General features: G+C 48.5%; 1 protein-coding gene across 5 annotated transcripts in view; it reads right to left on the bottom strand.

Moving 5' to 3' along the window:
• Nucleotides 1-20,939, bottom strand: part of VEPH1 (ventricular zone expressed PH domain containing 1) — a 62,122-nt gene that overhangs the window by 20,614 nt on the left and 20,569 nt on the right. For all 5 annotated transcript variants that reach the window (XM_071752825.1, XM_071752829.1, XM_071752827.1 and 2 more), the window contains 5 exons: nucleotides 18,898-19,064; nucleotides 17,321-17,530; nucleotides 11,977-12,197; nucleotides 6,127-6,336; nucleotides 5,142-5,509 (listed from right to left, as the gene is read on the bottom strand). In XM_071752825.1, coding sequence (XP_071608926.1) covers nucleotides 5,142-5,509; nucleotides 6,127-6,336; nucleotides 11,977-12,197; nucleotides 17,321-17,530; nucleotides 18,898-19,064 — 1,176 coding nt within the window. The remainder of the gene's footprint in view (nucleotides 1-5,141; nucleotides 5,510-6,126; nucleotides 6,337-11,976; nucleotides 12,198-17,320; nucleotides 17,531-18,897; nucleotides 19,065-20,939) is intronic.

Below are 20,939 nucleotides of genomic sequence, written 5' to 3'. Positions count from 1 at the left end.
AGTAAAAGCATGCTTATAAACTTCCCAAATAGAATCAAACCCACCCGTAAAATGAAATTAGGGAATGAGAACTGGAAACAACTTTTTAAATCTCAGTTTTAAACCACTTTTGGCTTCCTTGGTTTCCTTTGCCCTTCGGTTTGGGTTGCAAATAAGTATGCAAACAATAAATATGTTTATAGGAGAAAAGGCTCCATTTTAGAGCAACCAGCTTCAAGAAATGCTGATTTGTAATTTTTTTCTCAGCCTAGCTTTGCCTGCCTGCCACCACTCAGTCCAATAGTGATTTACACAAAAATTAACAGAGAAAGCACGACTGTAACAGGGGGCTGGCCAGCCACCAGCATGCCCTCCATGCACAGACCCAAACCTGAGTGGCAAAAGCCAAGTTTGAGGGTGTACAGCTCACCTGGCCTTGATAAACTGCTCTGTTCCCTTTCCCCCACCACCAGGGCAGTGCAAACCCTGGCACTGGGGAGGGCAGAGGAGGAAATTTGCTGTTATCACCTCTGGAAGTGATGAGTGTGTTCACGTTCCCATCCCTGTGGAGCTGGGAGCTGGGTGGGGGTCTGATGACACCCACCAGCACGGTGGCACTTCTCTGCCAGCCCTGCCACTTGGGATTTGTTGGAAAATCCCAGTCCTCTGGAAGAAAAATGCCAGATAATGTTTCGCTTCGGGCCAGCGGAGTTCAGCTCTGGAAACGCCGGCCCCAGCCTGCCCAGCTCTGTGGTTCCAGCAAAGGAGCAGAGGTCCATCTGCTCCAAATCAACATTTGGCTCATGGAATGCTGGAATTTCTCAGCCCGGTGCAGGGGTGAGCACTGCAGGGGAGCAATGAGCTTTTCCATCTACACCCTCATATGGTCCCCATTACCTCTCAGCACAGCATCAAGTGTAATAAGAAGCAGATTTCGGGCCAGCCTCCTGCAACCTGTTTCCCCTTGTGCCCCCTCCTCCTCTTTCAGCATTCTCTCATGAATCCCACAGAATGTTTGGATTTCTTCCTGGAGGGCACCGAGGAGCCGGGAGGGACTGACTACTATGGAATGGTTGGAATATTTTCTGTTGGATGGCATCGTGCTTTGGATGTGGCTCCAGTGACCCACGACCGAGGGGTGCACTGGAGCTCCCTGGGCTCAGTCCGGGTCAGAAAAAAAGCTGGAGATGGGAAAATCCTTCAGCATCCTCTGCACAACTTTATTATCAAATGCTTCCCTTTCAATAGCTCACTGGACACCCAGTGCTCTGAGCTGGTGGGGTTACTGGTGGCATCTTTATCCTTAAGAGCACATAGAACTAGAGAGGGAAACAGGGATCTGCCCTCAGGTTGTAACCAAATCCAGCAGCTGTGTAGCTGCTGTCTGGGAACCATCTGACACCAGGATACACACAGCCATGCATTGGATCCACCATCCCTACACATCTGGGGAGCAAGAAGAAGTCAAAAATCCACCAGTCCTACACATCTGGGGAGCAAGAAGTCAAAAATCCTCCAACATGCAGAGCTGAAGGTGAGACCCAGCGAGGTGAGAGCAGGGGGAGCCTGGCAGCTTCTCCAGGGCTGAGAAATTGGGGGTAACTGGGGCTAAACAGGGTAACCCAGGGATGTCACCTGTCCCCCAAGCCTCTCCAAGCAAGCCCTGTCTCTCCAGCTGGGAACACCAGTCCTGGGAAGGCAGAAAGGCTGCAGGACCCACTGCAGCCAGGGCAGGAACTGCAGAGGCAAGGTGGGGCTCTCACCCTCCTGTTCTGATCCCCCCCAAACCACCTCGAGGTGGTGGAAATCCTGCTCACCCCAGGCTGAAAAGCAGTAATGAAACTGGGGAGAATTCAGGAAATTCTATCTGCACCATCCTGGAGGGAAGAGGTAAGAGATGAGATCACAAACCATCTGGCAAAACATGGGCTGGTGAAAACTTTGCTTTGCTTTGCTCCCTGAAAGCTGAAGTGCCCGAAAAATATGGTGGCACTTTATTTTTTTTTTTAATATATATTTTTTGAGAAAAAGATTTCCAGGATTAAGAGCATGAAGGTGATGAAGATGACATAAAAGGATGCCTCGAATTGCTTAAGGTACAGCAGAGATGTCAGCCTGGGCACAGTGTTCACACTAAGCAGGAACTGAACCAAACCATCATTCCCAAACTGAAACAAGCTGAGATAAATGGGTTTTTTTGTGGGCTTGGAGCTAACATGTAGTTTTAATTCCAAAAGATTCACTTACAGGACACATACAGGGATCTGGTAAGCTGTTGTACCTTGTCTGCTCTTCAAAACCCCCTCACCTTGACCATTTTCTTAGGCTCAGACATTCTGGCCAACAGCCTCAGCCCTGCTTCCTCTGTAGGTTCATCACCCAACTCACAGCTCTCCTCTGCCTGAAGCACATGCAACCAAAAATAACCCAGAGAAAAGGAGATACCAGAGCTGAGGATGTGTCTGTTCCCCAGTGAGTGGAGGGGGCATCTCCCAACCATCCCAGGCAGCCCCTGGATCCACCCTTATGGCTCTCAGCCTGCATCCCTTCACAGCTGTAAACCCAGCCCCTTGAGTTAGCATTGCATAAAATGGGACACCCAGCAGAAATCAGATGGGCTTAGAAATCAACAAGGGGACTGAAAAAATACACCCTGCAAAGCAAAAAGCTTTTTTGAGGGCAAACGCCTCCAGAGCCAAAGCCTGAATTAACAGCAAAAAAACAAAACAGCAAAAAAAAAAAAAAAGAAAATTTGCACATCCCGGGCAGTGCTGCAGAGCAGAGGATGCAATCCAGCACCTGCAGGGATGGGGAAAAGCCAGGAGTGTCCTGGGGACCATCAAGCCTTCTGCAGATGGATCAAACCTCATGTTCTTGCCTCTTCACCTCCAGAGCCCCCTCTGCCAGCACGACCCAGGCAGCTTTTTCTGCTGCTTGCCCTAAATCTTTTTTATTGGGCTTTAAGCTCATTATTTCTTGCCTTCTCCAGCATGGGCTGTTCCCTTAACTGCCTTGCACATAGCAGAAAACTGTTATCCAGTGCTCCTTTTTCCAAGTTTTCTTCTACTTTGGTTAAGAAACCAAATTTCCTCATTTTTTTGTCCTTTTGGGGATGTTGGAATGGCAATTCTGGTTCCAGTCCAAGTCCCACCAGTACCTTACCCTGCAAGCAAGGAGTGCAGGAACACAACACAGCAGCAACTTCCCTCCTGCTCTCCCTGTATCTTGGTATCTTTAAACATTTTCTCCCTCTTTTCTAAACACCTTCTTTGAAAAGTAAACCAGAACCATTTGCATGGGCTTGTATTGTGTGTGGGAAACACAGAAGTCCCCAGATTGCAGGATTTTGGGCTGGAGTGGTTTATTTAATATCTGAAATATTAGGAGAGCTGTCCCCTGCACAATGAGCCAGGCTGCATTTCTTCTACAGATTTAGAGTGAGTCCCATAAATCTCCTGCTCTGCACATGTGTCCCTGCTCAAAGAATTTCCCTAAGAATGCTGGTTGAGGATTGTCAGGAAATTACAATGCTTTGAGTGAGTTTAGGAAGAGTCACATGCTTAGAACAGATCATAATAGGTGCTTCAGAAGGGAAATGGAGCAATGAATTTTGAAATTTCCAACATGTTGTGTTTGGTTAATGCAAGGTCACAGCATTCAGCACTTATTCCAGATTGTTACCTCTCATGTTTCCACTGTGAGAAAGAAGTTTGTCATTAATGCTACCAAATAACTGAAGCAGAAGTTTGTCATTAATGCTACCAAATAACTGCTTCAAACAGCAAACCTGGAATTTAAGATATTTAGGAAGTTCTGCAGAAACATAAGCTTCTAAAATCCAGCAGGTTATATCCCTTTTACGAGTGGAAACTGCTTTTCAACTTCTTGTCCACTGAAAAAGAGATTTTACCAACACAAATTGGTATCTGATGGGCCTGAAGTTGTGTAGAATTGGAGGATGATGCCTGAAGTGTCTGAGAAGTGATTTAATTTCCTGAGTCAGCCACTCTTTGGGATCAGTGTGGCCCATTGGAGGCTTGGGCTGCCAGCAGCTCAGCAGCAAGGGGTTAGGTGCACACAAATTCACCTTAAAGGGACTGACTGCTGCTCACAGCCCAGCTCCAAGAGCTGACTTCAAAGAGAAGTATCAAAGCACATCACCCACAGCCTCACCAACCCAGCTTCCTCCTCTTGGGAAACAAATGCACACCCTCCATGGAAGCAGAAAACATCACCCAGCCCCAGGGAAGCAGTGGGACAGGAGCTGACCCAACCCCCCAGCCTGGGGGTCTCCTTCTGCTCTGCCTCCCAGAAGTTCCCTGGGAGGAGCCTGGGCTGGAGTGGGGTCACCTGGGGGTCCTGACCTGCCTCCTGTCTTCTCACTCAGCTGATTTGATATGATGATGATGATGATGATGATGATGAGCTGCAGACATGCTCCTGAGGAATGCAGCAGAGCACAGAGGAGGTTGGAGTTTCAGCAGATGCTTCCCCACAGGCTGCAAGGCTGAGCCTGCCCTGTGCCCTGTGCACCCAGAGCTGTTACAGCAGCTACAGCCCCAGGCTGGGTGACATCCCCCTTGCCTGCCTGTCCTGATGTGCCCACAGGCACTGCCAGCACTACCCAACCACAACTCCTCACCTCCCTCTGACAGCTCCTGCCCCTGCCCAGAGAGCTTGGGGATTGTTCTCTCTGACAGGCAAAAGGCAAACCATGGAATCCCAGACTGGTTTGGGTGGGAAGGGACTTTAGAGACCACCCAGTGCCACCCCTGCCATGGGCAGGGACACCTCCCCCAGCCCAGGGGGCTCCAAGCCCCATCCAACCTGAACACTGCCAGGGATGGGGCAGCCACAGCTTCTGGGGCAGCCTGGGCAACCAGGGTCTTTCTGATTCTAATCTAAATGTCCCCTCTTTCAGTTTAAAGCCATCACCCCTTGTCCTGCCACTATGTGCCCTTGTAAAAAGCCCTGAAGGAAACCAACAGCATCCCTGGAAGCTTCCAAACCACTCCCATTAGTGAAGGAGACTGGTTTATGAAGCCAGCACTCCTCCCCATCCACCAGCTCTCTGCTCAGAGATCTTTGCTACCCATTTTCTGGCACCCTGAGAGGACTTCCCAAGGAGTGTCCAACCCTCTGGGCAGGCTCAGCCCTCTCACCTTCAATAACACACTGCTCAGGGATGGGAATCCTCTTCCCCAGCTCTGTCACATAGGATTTCACTCTGCCCAGGTTTTCCTTCAAGTGCAGGTAGAGCTTGTCCTGGTATTCCACGGGGCTCCTGGCTGCCTCTGCACTCCCTTCCAGGGGCTTTTCTTTAGGTGATTCAGTGTCCTGGAGACTTTGCTGGGATCCCAAAGCATTTCCCAGCTGGGTGGCTTCAGCGAGAGGCACTCTGTCATCTTCTGGGCTGCTGAAGATGTCAGTGAAGGAGATGCCAGCAGCCATCTCCCCACTCTCCTCCTCCTGCCCACTCTCTGGGCTGAGCCCCTTCACACGGCCAGCGTGCAGAGCCAGGCTTTTGGACCTGGGGAGGTGAAGGGAAGAGAAATGTGAAGGAGTAGTGAACAAAAATCCCCAAACACGTGGCCTCCTCTGGCCCAGGGAGCTGAGCCTGGGGTCACTTAGCCAGAGGCAACAAGCTTCTGGTAAATGTGTGTCCCAAAAGCAACACTGGAGCCACAGCTTTAACAGGCAAATGAAAGTAAATAATATCCACGTAGCACAAAAAAAGCAAAACTGGAGGCACAGCTTTAATAAGCAAATGAAAGTAAATAATATCCACATAGCACAACATCTGGGTGCCAGGGAGGCAGCTGGGCAAGGCACTTCCAAGCCCAGGACTGGAGAACAGGCTTTCTTGGTCACATCAGGAACCTGCCTGAACCCAACTCAGGCTTCAGCCCCCAGCTCTCCATTGCCCTGGGCCTGGACACAAAATAAAGAATTCAGGATGATTTTATCCAGGATAAACCCAGGATAATATCCAGGATTTTATCCTTTGAATCCACAGATATGAGACTTGGTTAGACTGATGGCAACCACAGCTATTGCTCAGGTGGGCCAATTTCTCAGTGTTTGGATCAGGTTTTATTACAAACCTGGTGTTCATGGAAACCACCCCCACATGTGCCAGCTCCATACCTGTTAAACCTCATATCCTTCCTCTCTTCTTTAGAAACCTGCCCTAAACTGTATCTCCTCACGGAGCCAGGAGTACTGTTGTCAACATTTATTTTCTCCTCAAAAGCCTGTATTTTCACTTGAAGCTTATCATCTTCTTCCTTGCCACTCACGACAGCTTTTAAATCATCCAGTGGGATGGCTGATTCTGTTCCTGTATCATTTTCCACCCTGAGGAAGAAGGAAACAGAGATTTACCTCTGGCACAGGGGGTTCAGAGTGATGCTGACACTGCATTCCTGCCTGGGACCAGCAATATCTACCTGGGAAAACCATTATGCTCCAGCAGAGATTCTTTTAGAGCCTGATCAATCATCTGGAGAAAGATCTCCCAGCTCAGGGTCTCTGTCAGATGGATCAGGAACTTTGAGCATCTCAGAGAATGTGGGATTAGAAATCACATGAGCTGGATCTGCACAACCCCAAGAGCCCCAGGGCAAAGGTTTTCCAGCTGAACTCAAACCACTCTCCCAAGTTTGCTAAACTGGGACTCGGGACATTATTTTCACAAACCCAAAGTCCAGCTGATTGCAGAGGGTGCAGAAGTCTGGGGTTTTACAGAATTCCTGTATTCAGAGTAAGAAAAGAATCCTTTCAAACCCATGGACAGAAGGAGTCTGGGGGAAAGCTCTGAGCAATGGGACTGAAGTCTACCAAAAGGGAAAGAGGGAATGAGGGGTTAAAGTGACCTCATAGGGCTGCAGGACAAGCTGTGGTATTATTTAAAATTCTGAGTGCTGGACTCCCCAAAACAGGGATCCTGAAAACAGAGTTTTCTCCCCCCCACCCCCAGCTGCCAGCTCATGCTGAGACAGCTTCTCCCCAAATTATTCCATCCATTCACCAGACCCCCAAACCCTGAAGCTGCTGCTTGGCCTCCATGCAGCAAGGGGACCAAATTGTTTTGCTGCTGAGCATTTCTTTGCTGTTCTTTTTTTCCCCTGACAAGGGGAAACGAGGGGACAAGCAAACATCCCAATAGCTAAACCTGCAAACGGGGCCATGGGAAGCCACAAATCAGAGTTTTGCCACCTCACTTCCAAAGCAGCAGAGGCTCAACCAACGAGTCGTGCTCACAGCTGGGGAGCCTGATAAAAACTCCCAAATATTGCAAATTACCAGATGTGGAAACAATTGGTGACCTAAAAAGTCCCAACAAACAACCCCACCAGTACTGTATCACAAAATGCACTTTTTCATCTGCTTTGATAAAGGCAGCTCAGGGTATTTCTCAGGGGAGCTGGCAAGTTTTGTCTTGTTTTGTTTTTAATTTAGGCAAGATCTCATAACATATTAACACTGCAGAACACTTTGAAAAAAAAAAAATTATTCTTCTGTAATAAAGAACCTCAGTATGACCTTTAATAACAAATCTTTCTGGAGATGTGGGACAAGATTTAATTTATTAGAAAGCTGTCACTCCAGCCTCCCTCTCAACACTGTGGGAGCTGAGCACCAAGCAGGATGTTTGGGATGCAGACAGATACAGACACAGCCCTCAGGATACAGAGAGGGGACTGATGGGCTGGGGGGTTCTGAATGACATCCTACACCAGCCAGCATCAACATTTGGAAATCAAACTGATGTTTTCTAGCAGCACCTTTTTCTCCAGCACTCTCCCCTTGAGCTGGGATGGCTTTGTGAAAAGAAGACTCAGGAGAGACCTTAGAGCTCCTTCCAGTGCATGAAGTGGGGACAGGAAAGCTGGGGAAGGACTTTGTATGGGGACATGGTGTGACAGAACAAGGGGTGATGGCTTTAAACTGTAAGAGGAGAGATTTAGATGAGATATTAGGAAGAAATTCTTTGGTGTGAGGGTGCTGAGCCCCTGGGTTGCCCAAGGAAGCTGTGGCTGCCCCATCCCTGGCAGTGTTGAAGGTTGGATGGGGCTTGGAGCACCCTGGGCTGGGGAAGGTGTCCCTGGGCATGGCAGGGGTGGCACTGGATGGTTTTTAAGGTCCTTTCCAACCCAAACCAGTCTGGGATTCCATACAATACAAGAAAACATGCCTGCTAAGGAGAGAGATCAGTGAATCCTGCTTGCAGTGGTACAGTCAGCACAGAGAGGGCCATCCCTGCCTGCCTGGGTTTGACCTTGGGGGCCCCAAGGTTTTGGCACTTGGGAGAGGGGGAGAGGAGCAGAGCTCATCCCCAGGACCTCTTGCTCTCACGTCTGCCCCCTTTGTGCTCTCCCCAGGAAGCCAGGAGCACACATATCCCAAGGGAAACTCCAAGGAAGCCTCCACCCCACGGCACACGGGACGCCTGGCAGCCCCTCCTGCTGCCTCCCCTCCCAGCCCCAGGAAAAGAAACTATTGTTTGGAACCTTGGCAAGGGAGCTCTGCTACATTGCTGAGGTTGCTGGAGCAGGATCAGCTCCTACCAAAGCCCTTTTGAGAGGAAAAGGATGCACGAGCCTACTGAGAAATCCTAAGGACTTGGCTTGCAAAGATGCTGCTCATCCTCTCCCTGCTTTTCCAGGCTCTGTAGAAGGAGCTCTGAATGCACAAGGTGAGATGGGAATTTGAAGAGCATTTACCCAGCTCATCAGCCCCCCAGGCAACATCAGCAGTCAGGTGCTCAGAATGGGAAGAAGGGCACAGCCAGAAATTGCTCCAAAGCCACTGGAGTGGGATTGCTGCCAGGGCTTCAGCCCTGGGGGGAAGGAGGCAGCACAAGGGGATCAAACACAGGCTCCCTGGGGTCTGTCAGCATCCAGACATCAGACATATAGATATATCTCTGTGTAATCACCTCCTCAAATAGAAGGGATGAGCAGGTGTGAAGAAGGTGAGTGGTGGATGATGATGGTGAGCTCAAAACCTACAGCTCAGAGCTGGGAAGCCCAAGAACTTCCAAATATTGCTAGGAACTGAGCATAACCAGGTCAGAACCAAACACAACAGAGCAGAACTAGACCTGTCCTCTACTTGCAGGAGAGAAGAGCATTTCATCAGCCACTCCTCTGGGTAGCACTGGCACAGCCTGGTAAGCTCAGTTCTGACCCTGAACGAGGGCTTGGAAGCTCTGTTCTTTCTTTCTTCCTTTCTTTCCTCCTTTTAATTGACCACATTATACTTCTTGGTTGGATCAGTCCATTAAATCTTGGTATGTGTTCTTAAAAAACACCTCAGAGACTGAATAACTTGCAATTTTGGGACAGTGAGGGGCAACAGAGCATCACATGGTTTTAATTATCCTCTCCTCTAACTGCATGTAAAATTCCCTGTGTCAAACAGTGCCAAGCCAGCCATGGCTCTGAAGAAATCAGTTTCTTCTTGTGTAAACACATGATTCTGGAAGGAATGGTTATAATCCAGCCACACATTTTAAAATCCTGCTTTCCCCTCACAGCTGAAATCCTCTAGATTGCTGCTCTTTAAAAACCCCTGCAGCTCAGTAACACAGCAGCTCTGGAGCTGGGAGGGTATCACCATTTCAGCAGCTGGACTGGTCCCACTCAGCCTGGTGCAAGGCAGGAGAAACTCCACTTAAATCTCTCCTTTTACCCTTCCCCACTGCTTCATACTTCCCTTTGGCTGATCTAGCTGATGCTACCTTTGATTCCGGCCTGAAATGTAAATCCAAAGAACAGGTAAAAGTTGAAATTGTCAAAAAATAAAAAGAGAAAAATCAGTGTTTCACTCTGATCTCTCATGATGGCAGCTGCAAGTGTCCCAGGAATGGGGTCACAGAGGGTTAGGCAGATGAAGCAGGGAAAAAAATGAAATAAAAACCTAAAAGAAGCAGCAGATGGAGCAGAAGGAATAATTTCAGACAGGTTTGTTTGAAGGGGGCCAGGGGGGGCAAACCCAGTGCATCAGAGGTGTCCCAGGACACTGCTGAGCTGCAGGAACAGCTTTTGCTTTTCCTTTTCCTTCCCATCACCTCTGGCCATGCTCACACCCCCCTGTGGGAGCACTCCTGTGTCACAGGGGCTGTCCTGCCTCAGAAAAGCAGCAATTTACCCACAGAAACCTTCAAAACCACCACCAGCAAAGCCAGCAGTGTGCAGGAACCTCGATTTGCAGTCCCCTCCCCTGCAGACAGAGCCCAGACTCTGCTCTCCCTGAAGCCAGAACAAACTCTCAGCAGCTCCCCTGAAGAACAAGATTTTTGTTCAAGATGGCTCATTTTCCATCAGCTGCCCCAACACGTCCTCCAGACCCTGCCCCTGGCCCCATGGCACTGTTTGGACACCCCAAAGGCAGCAGTTACATTTTTATTCCTTCAGATGAGTGGCTGTGTCCAAACTTGTCACCCAAAAGCCAACTTCAACAAGCAAGCACCCAAAGCCTGCTCCTTTCCTGCTCAGTGCAACCAGAAGAGGGTTTGGTTTGGTTTGTTTTCCTGAAGGAAAAGAAGGCTCTTTTCTGAAAAATCCACTGAAGAATTCTACTGTTTCCTGCCTTCTCCTCCCCTAGACTCCAGGCCCAAGCAGGGTGTTGCATCTGTAACCACACTCACAGAGATGAAGCAGCTTCTACTCCTCAGCAAGGCAACTCCTCAACAAAGGGGAATTTGGGTGAGAAAAAGGGAAACACAGAAATGACAGCTCAGGGAAAACCCCCTCTTCTTTTTTTTACACAATTTTTTACCAGCTCTAGAGAGAAATCTGAAGCACAGAAGACAATAAGGCATAGAAATATCCCAAGATTTTAGCATCAAGGAATTTTTCTACCCCAAATCCAGGGACCAGAGTGGGCTGCATGAATAACTGAGCTTTGTTCCTGCCTCCTCAGCTCCCCTCCTGCCTCCCTGCAGTTCCCAGGACACCCTTCCCTAGGATGACATCTGCTAGACCCCTGTTCACAGTTCACTTCAGCAGTTTGGAAAACATCTATGTTGTGTCACACTCACTTTGCTATCTCTGCTTGGGCTTTTTCACTCTCTCCAATGAAACTTTTCATAGCAGAGTGCTGAGGGCTCAGCCTCAGCTCTGCCATCAAGTGAAGCTGGGGTGTTTCTTACAGCCCCCCTGTAAAATGAGGGACTGCATCAGGGTTCCTCTCCTTTTTCATTTTTAACTCTCTCCAGGATACCAATTAATTGTTTCTTGAGTGACCTCAATGTTTTGGCTCCAGCTCCCCAAGCCTGTCTCCAAGGCTATCCTTCATGGTTATGAGTTTTCTGACATCTGTGTTAAATTTTATCCCAGAATTACTATTCCTTTGTTGCCTCTTGACCTATTCCAGTATACACAATGCTAATTATAAGTCTCTCCCTAACTGAAAGTGACTGCCACTATGTGTTTAAGTAACACTCACACTGTTCCTGTGATGGATGCAGTAATGCTTCCAGTATTTTAAGCTTAGGATACACATTTAAAGGAAGCTGAGTGAGCAGTACATCTTTTTATTCCATCTTGAGAAAATTTTTTTGGGCCTTTTTAAGCCAGCTTTTATCAGGGAGCTATGCCAGTCACTCTTCTCATCAGCTTCCCTGGTTATCTTCTGGAATAAACTCCATGATAACTGGGTAGCCTGACATCACTGAGTTATTTTTAACTGAAGCTTTTTAGATTGCCTCACTTATCCCAGACGTGGCTTTCTTCCTGTCCTTCAAGTGCTAAACCCTGAACAGCTTCTCTCTTCTTCAGTGCCCAGTGACACGAGTGCTGCAGGGGGTGCTGGTTGTGCCTGGCAGCACAGCACCCACAGCTTCCAGCCCACTGCCAACCCTCCTTACACCTCCATTTGAAACCCACCCCCTGAGCTATTCCTGCAAGCAGGGACACTGCCCAGCAGGTGTCTGTGAAGTGTTTTGGCACAGAGATGGCTGCAGCTTCACCACCCACACCCCAGCATCACCTGGCTCCTGCCCTGCTGCTGTTCTCCAGCTGCTGGATGAGGAGCTTGGCTATGGCAGTGAAGCTGTTGCTCATCCTATAGATCTCTCTGCTCTGGGGGCCCAGGATGCTGGAGAAGGTGTCAGTCAGGCTCTTAATTTCCAGCAGCAGGATGTGGTGAAACGAGTGCTCCATGTTGGCCAGCTGGTTCACCAGGTACAGCAGGCATATCCTGGCCCTCTCCTAGACAAGACAGGGAGAGAAGAACACGTGGAAACATGAACTCAATGTTTGTTTGTGCCAGGGAGGTTTGGGTGCAGGCTGCTGAGCAAAGCATTGGCACTGGGGAAGTGAGGCTGCCCCCCAATAACCAACAGCAAGGTGACTGCATACAGCACAGAGTCTGGCTCCTGCTGACTGATGATACATTCAGCTCTCTTGGTATTGTCTAACTTGGGTACACGTTGTCTCCTCCTCAAACCTTGGGACAGAGTCCCCAAAGGCTCTTTGAAGGGCCCTGGATTGCTCCCTTTCACTTCTGAAGTGTCCCATGAGCCCAGCTGACCCACTTCACCTCCTCTTCCCAGTTCAGAGAATCAACAAGATGGTTTGGGTTGGAAGGGACATTAAAGCCCACCCAATGCCCCCCCTGCCATGCCCAGGGACACCTCCCCCAGCCCAGGTTGCTCCAAGCCCCATCCAACCTTCAACACTGCCAGGGATGGGGCAGCCACAGCTTCTGGGGGCACCCAGGGGCTCAGCACCCTCACACCAAAGAATTTCTTCCTATGTTTCCATACTGGTTTTTTTTGTTTTGTTTTGTTTTGTTTGTTTGTTTACTCTGAGTTGTCCCACAAGAAGCTGACATTTCTCAGCTGGTTTCTGGGCTTTTGCTTTGTCTGTGTGACTCTCCCCTCCATCTCTGCAGATGATGGGCTCTCCAGAGCAAATCCTGCCTGCTCCCTGAGCTGCTACAAATGCTTGGCCAGGACCAAGCACCTTTTTTCTCGGGCCCTAAAAATGCTTCCCCACCAGGACTTCCTTCCCAAACAGGTTGGGTGTTGCTGATTTGGTGTATTTAGCAATGTCAGCAAGGACCCCTCCAGCAGAGCCCTCCCAGAGTGGGACTCTCAGCACCTCTGTTCCCCAGCAGCCTGAGCTTAAAGCACCTGGGAACTCACTGGGCTTCTCTCTTTTCATTACAATTTATTTAGGGGCAATGCTCAGGTTGCCTAATGCTGCACATTTAAAACCAGAGCTGGGTTTCAGATCTCCCCCCAGGTGGGCAGGAGCTGTCTGGGAGCTGCACCCATCCCTGCCAAGCCCTCTGAAGCCAGAGTTTTGGGGCCAGTTCTGGGGGGGATGTGATCTCACCCATTTATCATCACATCCCCCCTCCTGGATTAGGATTAAAGGGGCTGCTTTGGATCATAATATTAAACATCCAAATATTTTCTAGCCAAGAGACTTTATCACCTCTGCTTGGCAAGGGCCACAATTCCACTTCCAACGACTTCTGTCTGTACAGGGACAAATTCACCCAGCAAACCAGAAACCCTGAAGGTGAAGAAAGAAATTAGGGGACTTCTGGTTTGTTCTAGGTACCCAAAGTCTGTTAGGGTCCTCAGGCCTGAAAATATGCAAGTGGGAAAAGCAGCAGAGAATAAAGGAACTCAGGAATTCCAAGGAGATCCCTCCCTCCAGCAGAGGAGCCAGGTGTGGATCCATGGGCACCCAGTTACAGAAACTGGGAGATATTCTGCTTTTTGAGGCAAATAACCTGTTGTCCCAAGGGCCAGGGAAAGGCAGGGAATTCACATGCCCATGGCCATCCTCGGGCTGGGGGCAGCACATGCTTGGTTCTCCTCTTCTGGGACCAGGGACCAGGAGAGAAAAAAAAATTGCTGAAACTTTGATTCCAAGTACAGTTGGGCCACAAAAGTACCTGGGGGGGGAGGGGGGGGTTGGCAAAACAGGACCCAAACGTCAGGAGTGAGACATTTCTTGAAGAAAAAGACAACTTATTTCAAACAAAAGCTGCTGCACCGTGTCCTGACAGAGATAAATGAGAAAATCTGAGCAGGGAAATTGGTTCCCTGCAGCCGGCTGGGGACAAACTGCAGCTCCAGGCTGGGCTGCTGGGAGGGAAGGAGCTTTTTCCTCAATGGCTGGAAGTGACTTTTTGGTGGCATTCAGCTGGTTTATTTGGAAGACAATCCCCCCTCCTAGAGATAAACACAGCCTCAATTAACATTTAAAACACATCTTTGTTTCCTAAACAAACTCCGCAGCAGACGTAACCAGAAGAGAAGTTCTGACCCTTTTTCGTGTCCCTTTGATCCAGCTGGAGTGTCTCCAGCCCTGCTGAAATGCTGCTACTCGCCTGGAGTGAGGTAAAAGAACAATAAACTCTACTGAGTAACATAATATGGGACTGTTACACGCAACAAAATCACAGCAAAGAGCTCGACATGAAAGCAACCCTTATCCCCGCCACAGTTTTTATCTCAGAAGTTTCAGAAAGGCTGTTTGGATACCCGTAACCCATTGTTACCTTTAACAGGGATTATTTAAGGTATTCGTGGAGTTTCACGGCGTGACATCTGCCAGGAGGTGGAGACTAAAACCACAGAGAACGAGGTGTGGCAAAGCGGTGTGGTTTGCTTTGCCTTCAAGATCAGATTCGGGAGACTCCAAAAAGATGAGAAGGCTTTCAAGAAGTAACTCTGCTTTCCCTTTGCTCCCAAGCACACAGCTATTAGAAAAATAATTATCAAAACCTTTGATTGACCCACGCCCCAAGCCCGTGTTTTGCTTGGCACAGATTCCTGCTGGAGGGACAAGTTCTGACTTCAGCTCCCCCCAGGGACTGTCCCAGATGTGCTGGGTACAAACACAGGGTAAGATGGAAGGATGAAGGAGCTCTCCTGCCAGCCAGGGCTCTCATCTCCCCAGGGCTCTGCCTGGCCTGCCCTGCCAGGCTGGAGACAACAGCTCAGTGAGAGCACAAGAGCTTGGTTCTGCTGCTTGGGAGGGGCAATGGCTTTAAATTAGAGAAGAGGAGATTTAGATGGGGTGTCAGGAACAAGTCCTGTGCCATCGGGGTGGTGGGACAGTGGCAGAGGTTGCCCAGGGAGGGGGTTGAGGCCTCATCCCTGGAGATGTTCAAGGTGAGGTCTAAGGATGCTCTGAGCACCCTGATCTGGGTGAGGGTGTCCCTGAGACTGCAAGGCTTGGACTGGGTGGACTTGAGAGGTCCCTTCCAACCCCAATCAGCCTGTGATTCCATGATTTTCTGCTCATCTCTACACTCTGTACCACAAAGGGCCAAGCCTCAACCCTTGCCACCTCTTTTTCCCATAGGAGCCTCCACCCATGAAAGAAAATGCCAATAAATCCAATTCCAAGCTGCTGTTGTCCTCTCATTTCCCACTGAGCTCTTACACAGGGAAATCTTACTGAGTGATGCACAGGAGCAAGGAGAGGACCAGAAACCTCCTTGGGCTCACAGAAACAAGGAGAGAACCAGAAACCCCCTTTAGCTCACAGTCTCCAGTGTGATTTTGCCTTCTCCCCCCACTCCTCCCACAACAGAAATAAGATTTACAAAGCCAAACCAAATCTGCTTTTGATTCCTCCAAGTCAAAAAGCAGGAGCACACAGGGGCTGTCCCTGCCCTCAGCTCCTGCCCCTCTCAGCCTCCACAATCCCCACTTAAATTACTGCAGCTCTTTCACCTCCCAGTATGACCAAGACAGTTCTGACTTCTTAAAACAGGAAAATTTCCCCTTTAACTTTCCTGCATGCCTCTGGTGACCACTGTCACTATTATGTGTTTCAGAAGGGCTGCCAACAGAAGAGGTGTCCTAAAGGCAGAAGACAGAGCTGAGGAGCTCTTTGCTGACCTGCATGCAGTGTCTGAGTGGCAGAGCCCAGTGCCACGTGTTGGGTTTATGACCTACCCTGCATTTGATGCCACGGCCATAAAAATCTGCACCATTTGCCAGCAATGCTTTGAGCTCAGCATAAACATTATTTGGGCCTTTACAGAACTGAGGTGGAAGGGGAGTGCCCATTACCAGTGGTGACAGACACACAATCCCATACCTGGGAATGAGAAACCAATCCTCACTAAAGCCCACGATGTGGCACAAGTCTAAGCAGTGTGGTGTCCCCAGGGACACCCCAGGTCTTCAGCAATCAGGTAATTTGCAGGCTGGTGGTGACCTCCAGGCTGTGTCTGGAGGAGGGGGGGACAGCAGAGGGTCCTGCTGGGCTCTGAGCATCTCCCAGTCCCAGCAGGGATCCCGAGTTAAGCTCGGATCCCCAGGAGCAGTGTCCCTGACTCCTGGGGACACAGGGAACCTGGGGATGCTCAGGGTGTTCTGGGGATGGGCAGAGGGACTTGAGAGCTGCCCCCAGGTGTCTGCAGCCCCCAGGTGTGTCTGAGCCTGCTGGTGGCAGTGAGCAGAGCCCCCAGAGCCCACTGAAGCTGACAGGTCAGTGCCAGTTCCCTGTGCTGCCATCGTTTCTCAGGAGTTTGTCACTGCAAATCCTTTCCAGGCACGATGTTCCCCTGGGGTCAGACCCCAGCCCAAGCTGCAGCAGTGCTGAGGCCCAAGCCCAGCAGCCCCCTGAGTGTTCTCATTACAAGCCATTTGTCTGCAGTATCCAGTTCACTGCAGCTGGGAAGCCAGAACCTCTGCATCCCACTCCACCAGGAAGTTCATATTTCACTGCCTGATTACAGCATTCCTGGAGGCTATAGGCACTGAAAATATGATCTCATGCAAAGGCTGTGCAAAATATGTTATTTCCTTTGCCTTTTCTTTCACACAGAGCTTCCCTGCAACCTACCTTAGCCAAGCCCCTGGATTAATGACAATCCTGTGCTTTTAGCAAATAGTTTTAGGCATTAAGTGAAAAGACAAGTCATGTAACCAGAATGCACCCAGGTACAGACCAGATACACAGTAAATAATAAATAATAATACAGTTATGATAATGTAAATATTTCTCTTTTTCATGCTCATTACTCTCTTCAAGCAATTTTCTTTCCTTGTCACCATGTCTGCAGAGCCCCTTTGCTATACAACCATTTTTTGCTGAACAGAAGGGCACCAAAATACCACAGCTGATTTCTGTGGCACTTGCTCTCCTCCCCAGGCTGCTATTATAATTTTGACCCATGATGGTCTCATGCCCAGGAATATGTCCTCCTGGAGCAGCCTGGCTACTTGGAAAGAAAGGAACACCTAGATGTATTGTTTTATCCAAGATTTAGGAAAAAAAAAAACAACCCCAAACCAATCCAAACAACCCAACCACAAAACTAACCAACCAACTCCTTTTAGTTTGAAACTTACCTCATCAATATGCCCAACAGCTCCAAAGATCTTTGCTGTTTGCCCAATCAGACTGGGAGAAGCCTCACCAATTTCTTTCAGCTGGGGAAGAGAGGTGGCTAAGGCTGTGGGTTCATAGCTGGCAATTTCTAGGAGTATGTTGAGGATAATGTCACTGTGCTCAGGGTCTCTCAGGTGGCCAAGCAAAAATGGAACACACTCTTGCAGCACCTGTTAAAAAACCATGCAGAAAAAAGTTGGGCACATGTCTATCTGTTTGTAAATGGTTGTAGCTGGGAGTGCACCTAACCAAAAGAGGTATTGTACACTGGAGTGATCAAAATGAAACCCTAGACTTCCATTTAATAAAAGTTTTCCACCCTTGCTGACCTTTGCACGGGGCTGTTGCTGAGGTCAAGTGAAGTTCATTCAGCCCAACCTATGGAATAAGGGTAAGATGGAGCCTGGAAATATTGCAGTTATGCAGAGACAAGTAAGACACACACACAAAAAAATTTAAAAATCACCCTCACCAAATATTTCCCTTGCTCTGGGCCAGTCCTAGACTTTTTTGATTAAAACAACATAGGACTTAATCTACTGTATCATTGGGGAAGGATAAAGCCCTAGTAGAAATTTTTGGTTTCCACCAGAAATTAAATAATGAGAGAAGGTTAATGGTTGGAATAGAGGGGAAAATAAGAAGCAAGACCCTGACTGCACAAAAATAAATAAATAAATAAATAAAATTTAAAGATGCTGCGTGCAAGTTGTCATTTCTTGTAACAACAGAGTTTCCAAGAAGTTGAGGGTGCAGTATTTAAAATCCTCTTCCAAACAGGATGCAGGATAGACAACTATCCACTGGATGGTTGTTTTTCATATAAACACAGAAGCTCAGGATTCACCTCTGATTCAGTGAGATGCTTGCAGCTGTGTAAAGAGCTATTTCAACACAGAAAGAGGGCATGAGGTGACCCATTCTTCTGATCCTTCTGGAGGATTATCAGGTTCATCAAGTTGATAGCTACAGCTCTGGAAAAACCCCCTCCCAGGTGGGAGGCTGGATAAATGGGTGGTTGTAACAAATGATAATAATGGTTGTAAGGACAATAAAAGCAACTTCAGACACATCAGCTCTGGGTGCTGCCAGTGACATGCAAGTTCCAAAGCATGATGTCTTTCCCTTAGTTAATGTATCTCCACAGCACTCCCAATCAGCTCCTAACTCATTGATTTTCCTTGAGCAATAATTTAATACAGTTCCTATAAAATTCAATACAGTTCACACATTCTAATGGAAACATAGTTCTGGGAACTCAAACTCAGCTGACAGAGGAAGAGCTATAAAAATGGAAAACTGGTTTATCACAAAATGTTTTGGTCCAGCAGAGCCATTGTTACGTTGTCTTTATGATTAGGTGGAAAGTTTGGAATGGAATTAAGGAATTCACAAGGAATCAGCAGAGGAAAGCAGTGTCATGCATGTTATGGGACTCCTCAGCTAGAGTCAGCCCTCCCCAAGCATCTGAAACAAACCAGCCCCTTCTAGAGGAGGTGCAGCACTTAGCAGGAAGATCTTCCCGAGGCAGTTTTACCCCCAGTTCCTTTTTCCTGGCCACCATCTGGAAGAGCTGGAGGAGGTGGTGTTGTTCAGTTTGCTCCAGCTGAGCCATCAGGGCCACCAAGTCCCCGAGGTGGAGGGTGATGGGCTGGGGTTGCTTCTCATACAGAGCAGGCAGGACACGCAGCAGCATCCAGTTCCCTGGCAACAGAGCAGATGGACATCCAAGGAGACAAATAAAGGACCTAAATAGAAAGGATGCTTGCAGGGATAACAAAACAAGTGTGAAAAAAAAAATAAGTAAACCCTCTTCATTGTTATTTCCATTCTTGAGTAGGCTGCTCAGTGGGCTTTCCAATTTGCATGGAAAATGCATGTTGAGCCCTCAGCCATCCTAAGTGTGATTTAAATTACAACCCCCAGAAAAAGGCTAGAGAGCACATAAAAACTGTATTTCTCCTCTGTGGAGATTCAGGCTTTCAGATTAAATAAGCAGCATATGGGAAGGATAGTTGGTTATTAAGAGAACTAAATGTGCATGGCAGTAAATCTGAACAGAAATAGTTAAGGATGCTGCTTCCAGGAATAGAAAGGAGCCAGAGAGTCAACTGCAGACAGACAAAGATATGCAAACCCCTCTTCTCACACATTTCCTGAAGATGTCTGTGCATAATTCAGTTTGAAGCCCGGGCTCACAGCAAAATATATAACTTCACATTGCTGAGCATGCCTGCCTCCATAGATTTAAGTTCCACTTGAGCAACATATGGAAACCATCTGCCTATAGCCAGGGAGTATGGCTCCTTTCTGCAAAGCCCTGAAAGGCCTTCAGGTCTCCTTGGATTTGGTTTCCAATAGGAACTAGCTCTCTGGCCTCCTGCTATTTCTCCCACTTAAATCTGAGCCTCCTCACTTTGGAAGATAAGCAGGTCACTCCACGGAGAGCAGAGAAAAGGATAGATGGAGCAGACTGGGCCACATCTTGGCTCTTGCCAGATACAGGAAACACATCCCAAGACGCTGCTCAGCCTTGCAACATCACCTCTGAGCCAAGTTACTAACGTATAATTCATTGTAGGTTCAGACAAGTTTTAGTGGAACAGCTTGTAATGATCCCTAAGGGTTCCTTGTAGCTGGGAGGGAGCAGTGCCTCCACCCCTCAGCCAGCCACGCTCCTGCACCCCATCCCCAACCTTTCTTCTGCTCAAGGAATCCTTGGCTTCTCCTTGCAGGCAGCTCAGAGCCTCCTGTACAACCACTGCTGTGCTGCAGGAAAGCTTCAAACCCCACAGACACTCGGGATCCCTGCCTTGGTCTCTTCTGGAAAAGAAGCACAAAGGCCAGTTGCAAAGGAAGGAATTACCCTAATGATGAATTACCCTAAGCAGATGAGCAGAATTCTCAGTTCTGAGCATTTTCTAGCCACAGCCTTTGTACAAATCTCTTTCTGTTGTTACAAGTGAATCTCTACACCGGGTGTCACTGCTTTGACCAGTGTCACCAGTGTACTCTGGGAGTCAGGCAAAGCACCAAGTCACCCCGAGCTGGAACCAAAGGGACAGGATGCATTTTCTTGAACTTTTCTAGACACACATCTGAGATTGAAGTTGAAAATTTTTCTTCCCAAATATACTAAAAATTATGTTCTTTTCTGGGTAACTCAGTGCTTGCAGGGACACCTCATCTCTTTGCACTTATTCAGTCAGTTTCCACTGGAGGTTTCCTGCCCGTGCAGAGCAGACCCCTCCAGCTCCAGCTGAATTTCAGCAACAATTGCAAAATATGAGATTCCCATGTTCCTGGAAATGGCAAAATTCATCAGCTGTAAGAGCACAGAGGGCAGGAATTCAGGGGAGACAAAGTAAGGCTACCAGCTTTACACAAGGAGAGACAGGCACTAAGCCCAGATGTGCTGTTGATTGCCCAAGCTGGGACAGCACAGCCAGAGAGGCACCCAGAAAAGGAGGATAATTATTTGAGCTGAGAAAACAACCATTTCAAGTCTTGGCCCTGCTAAAAGAGTGACAGAATTCACATGACACAAAGGGATGGATTGCAGCCACAAAACTTCTCTGA

This window comes from Heliangelus exortis, chromosome 9 (genome assembly GCF_036169615.1).
Source record: "Heliangelus exortis chromosome 9, bHelExo1.hap1, whole genome shotgun sequence".
Lineage (NCBI taxonomy): Eukaryota > Metazoa > Chordata > Aves > Apodiformes > Trochilidae > Heliangelus > Heliangelus exortis.
Note: the sequence above shows the minus strand (reverse complement) of the source record. Positions and strands in the feature narration are given on the sequence as shown.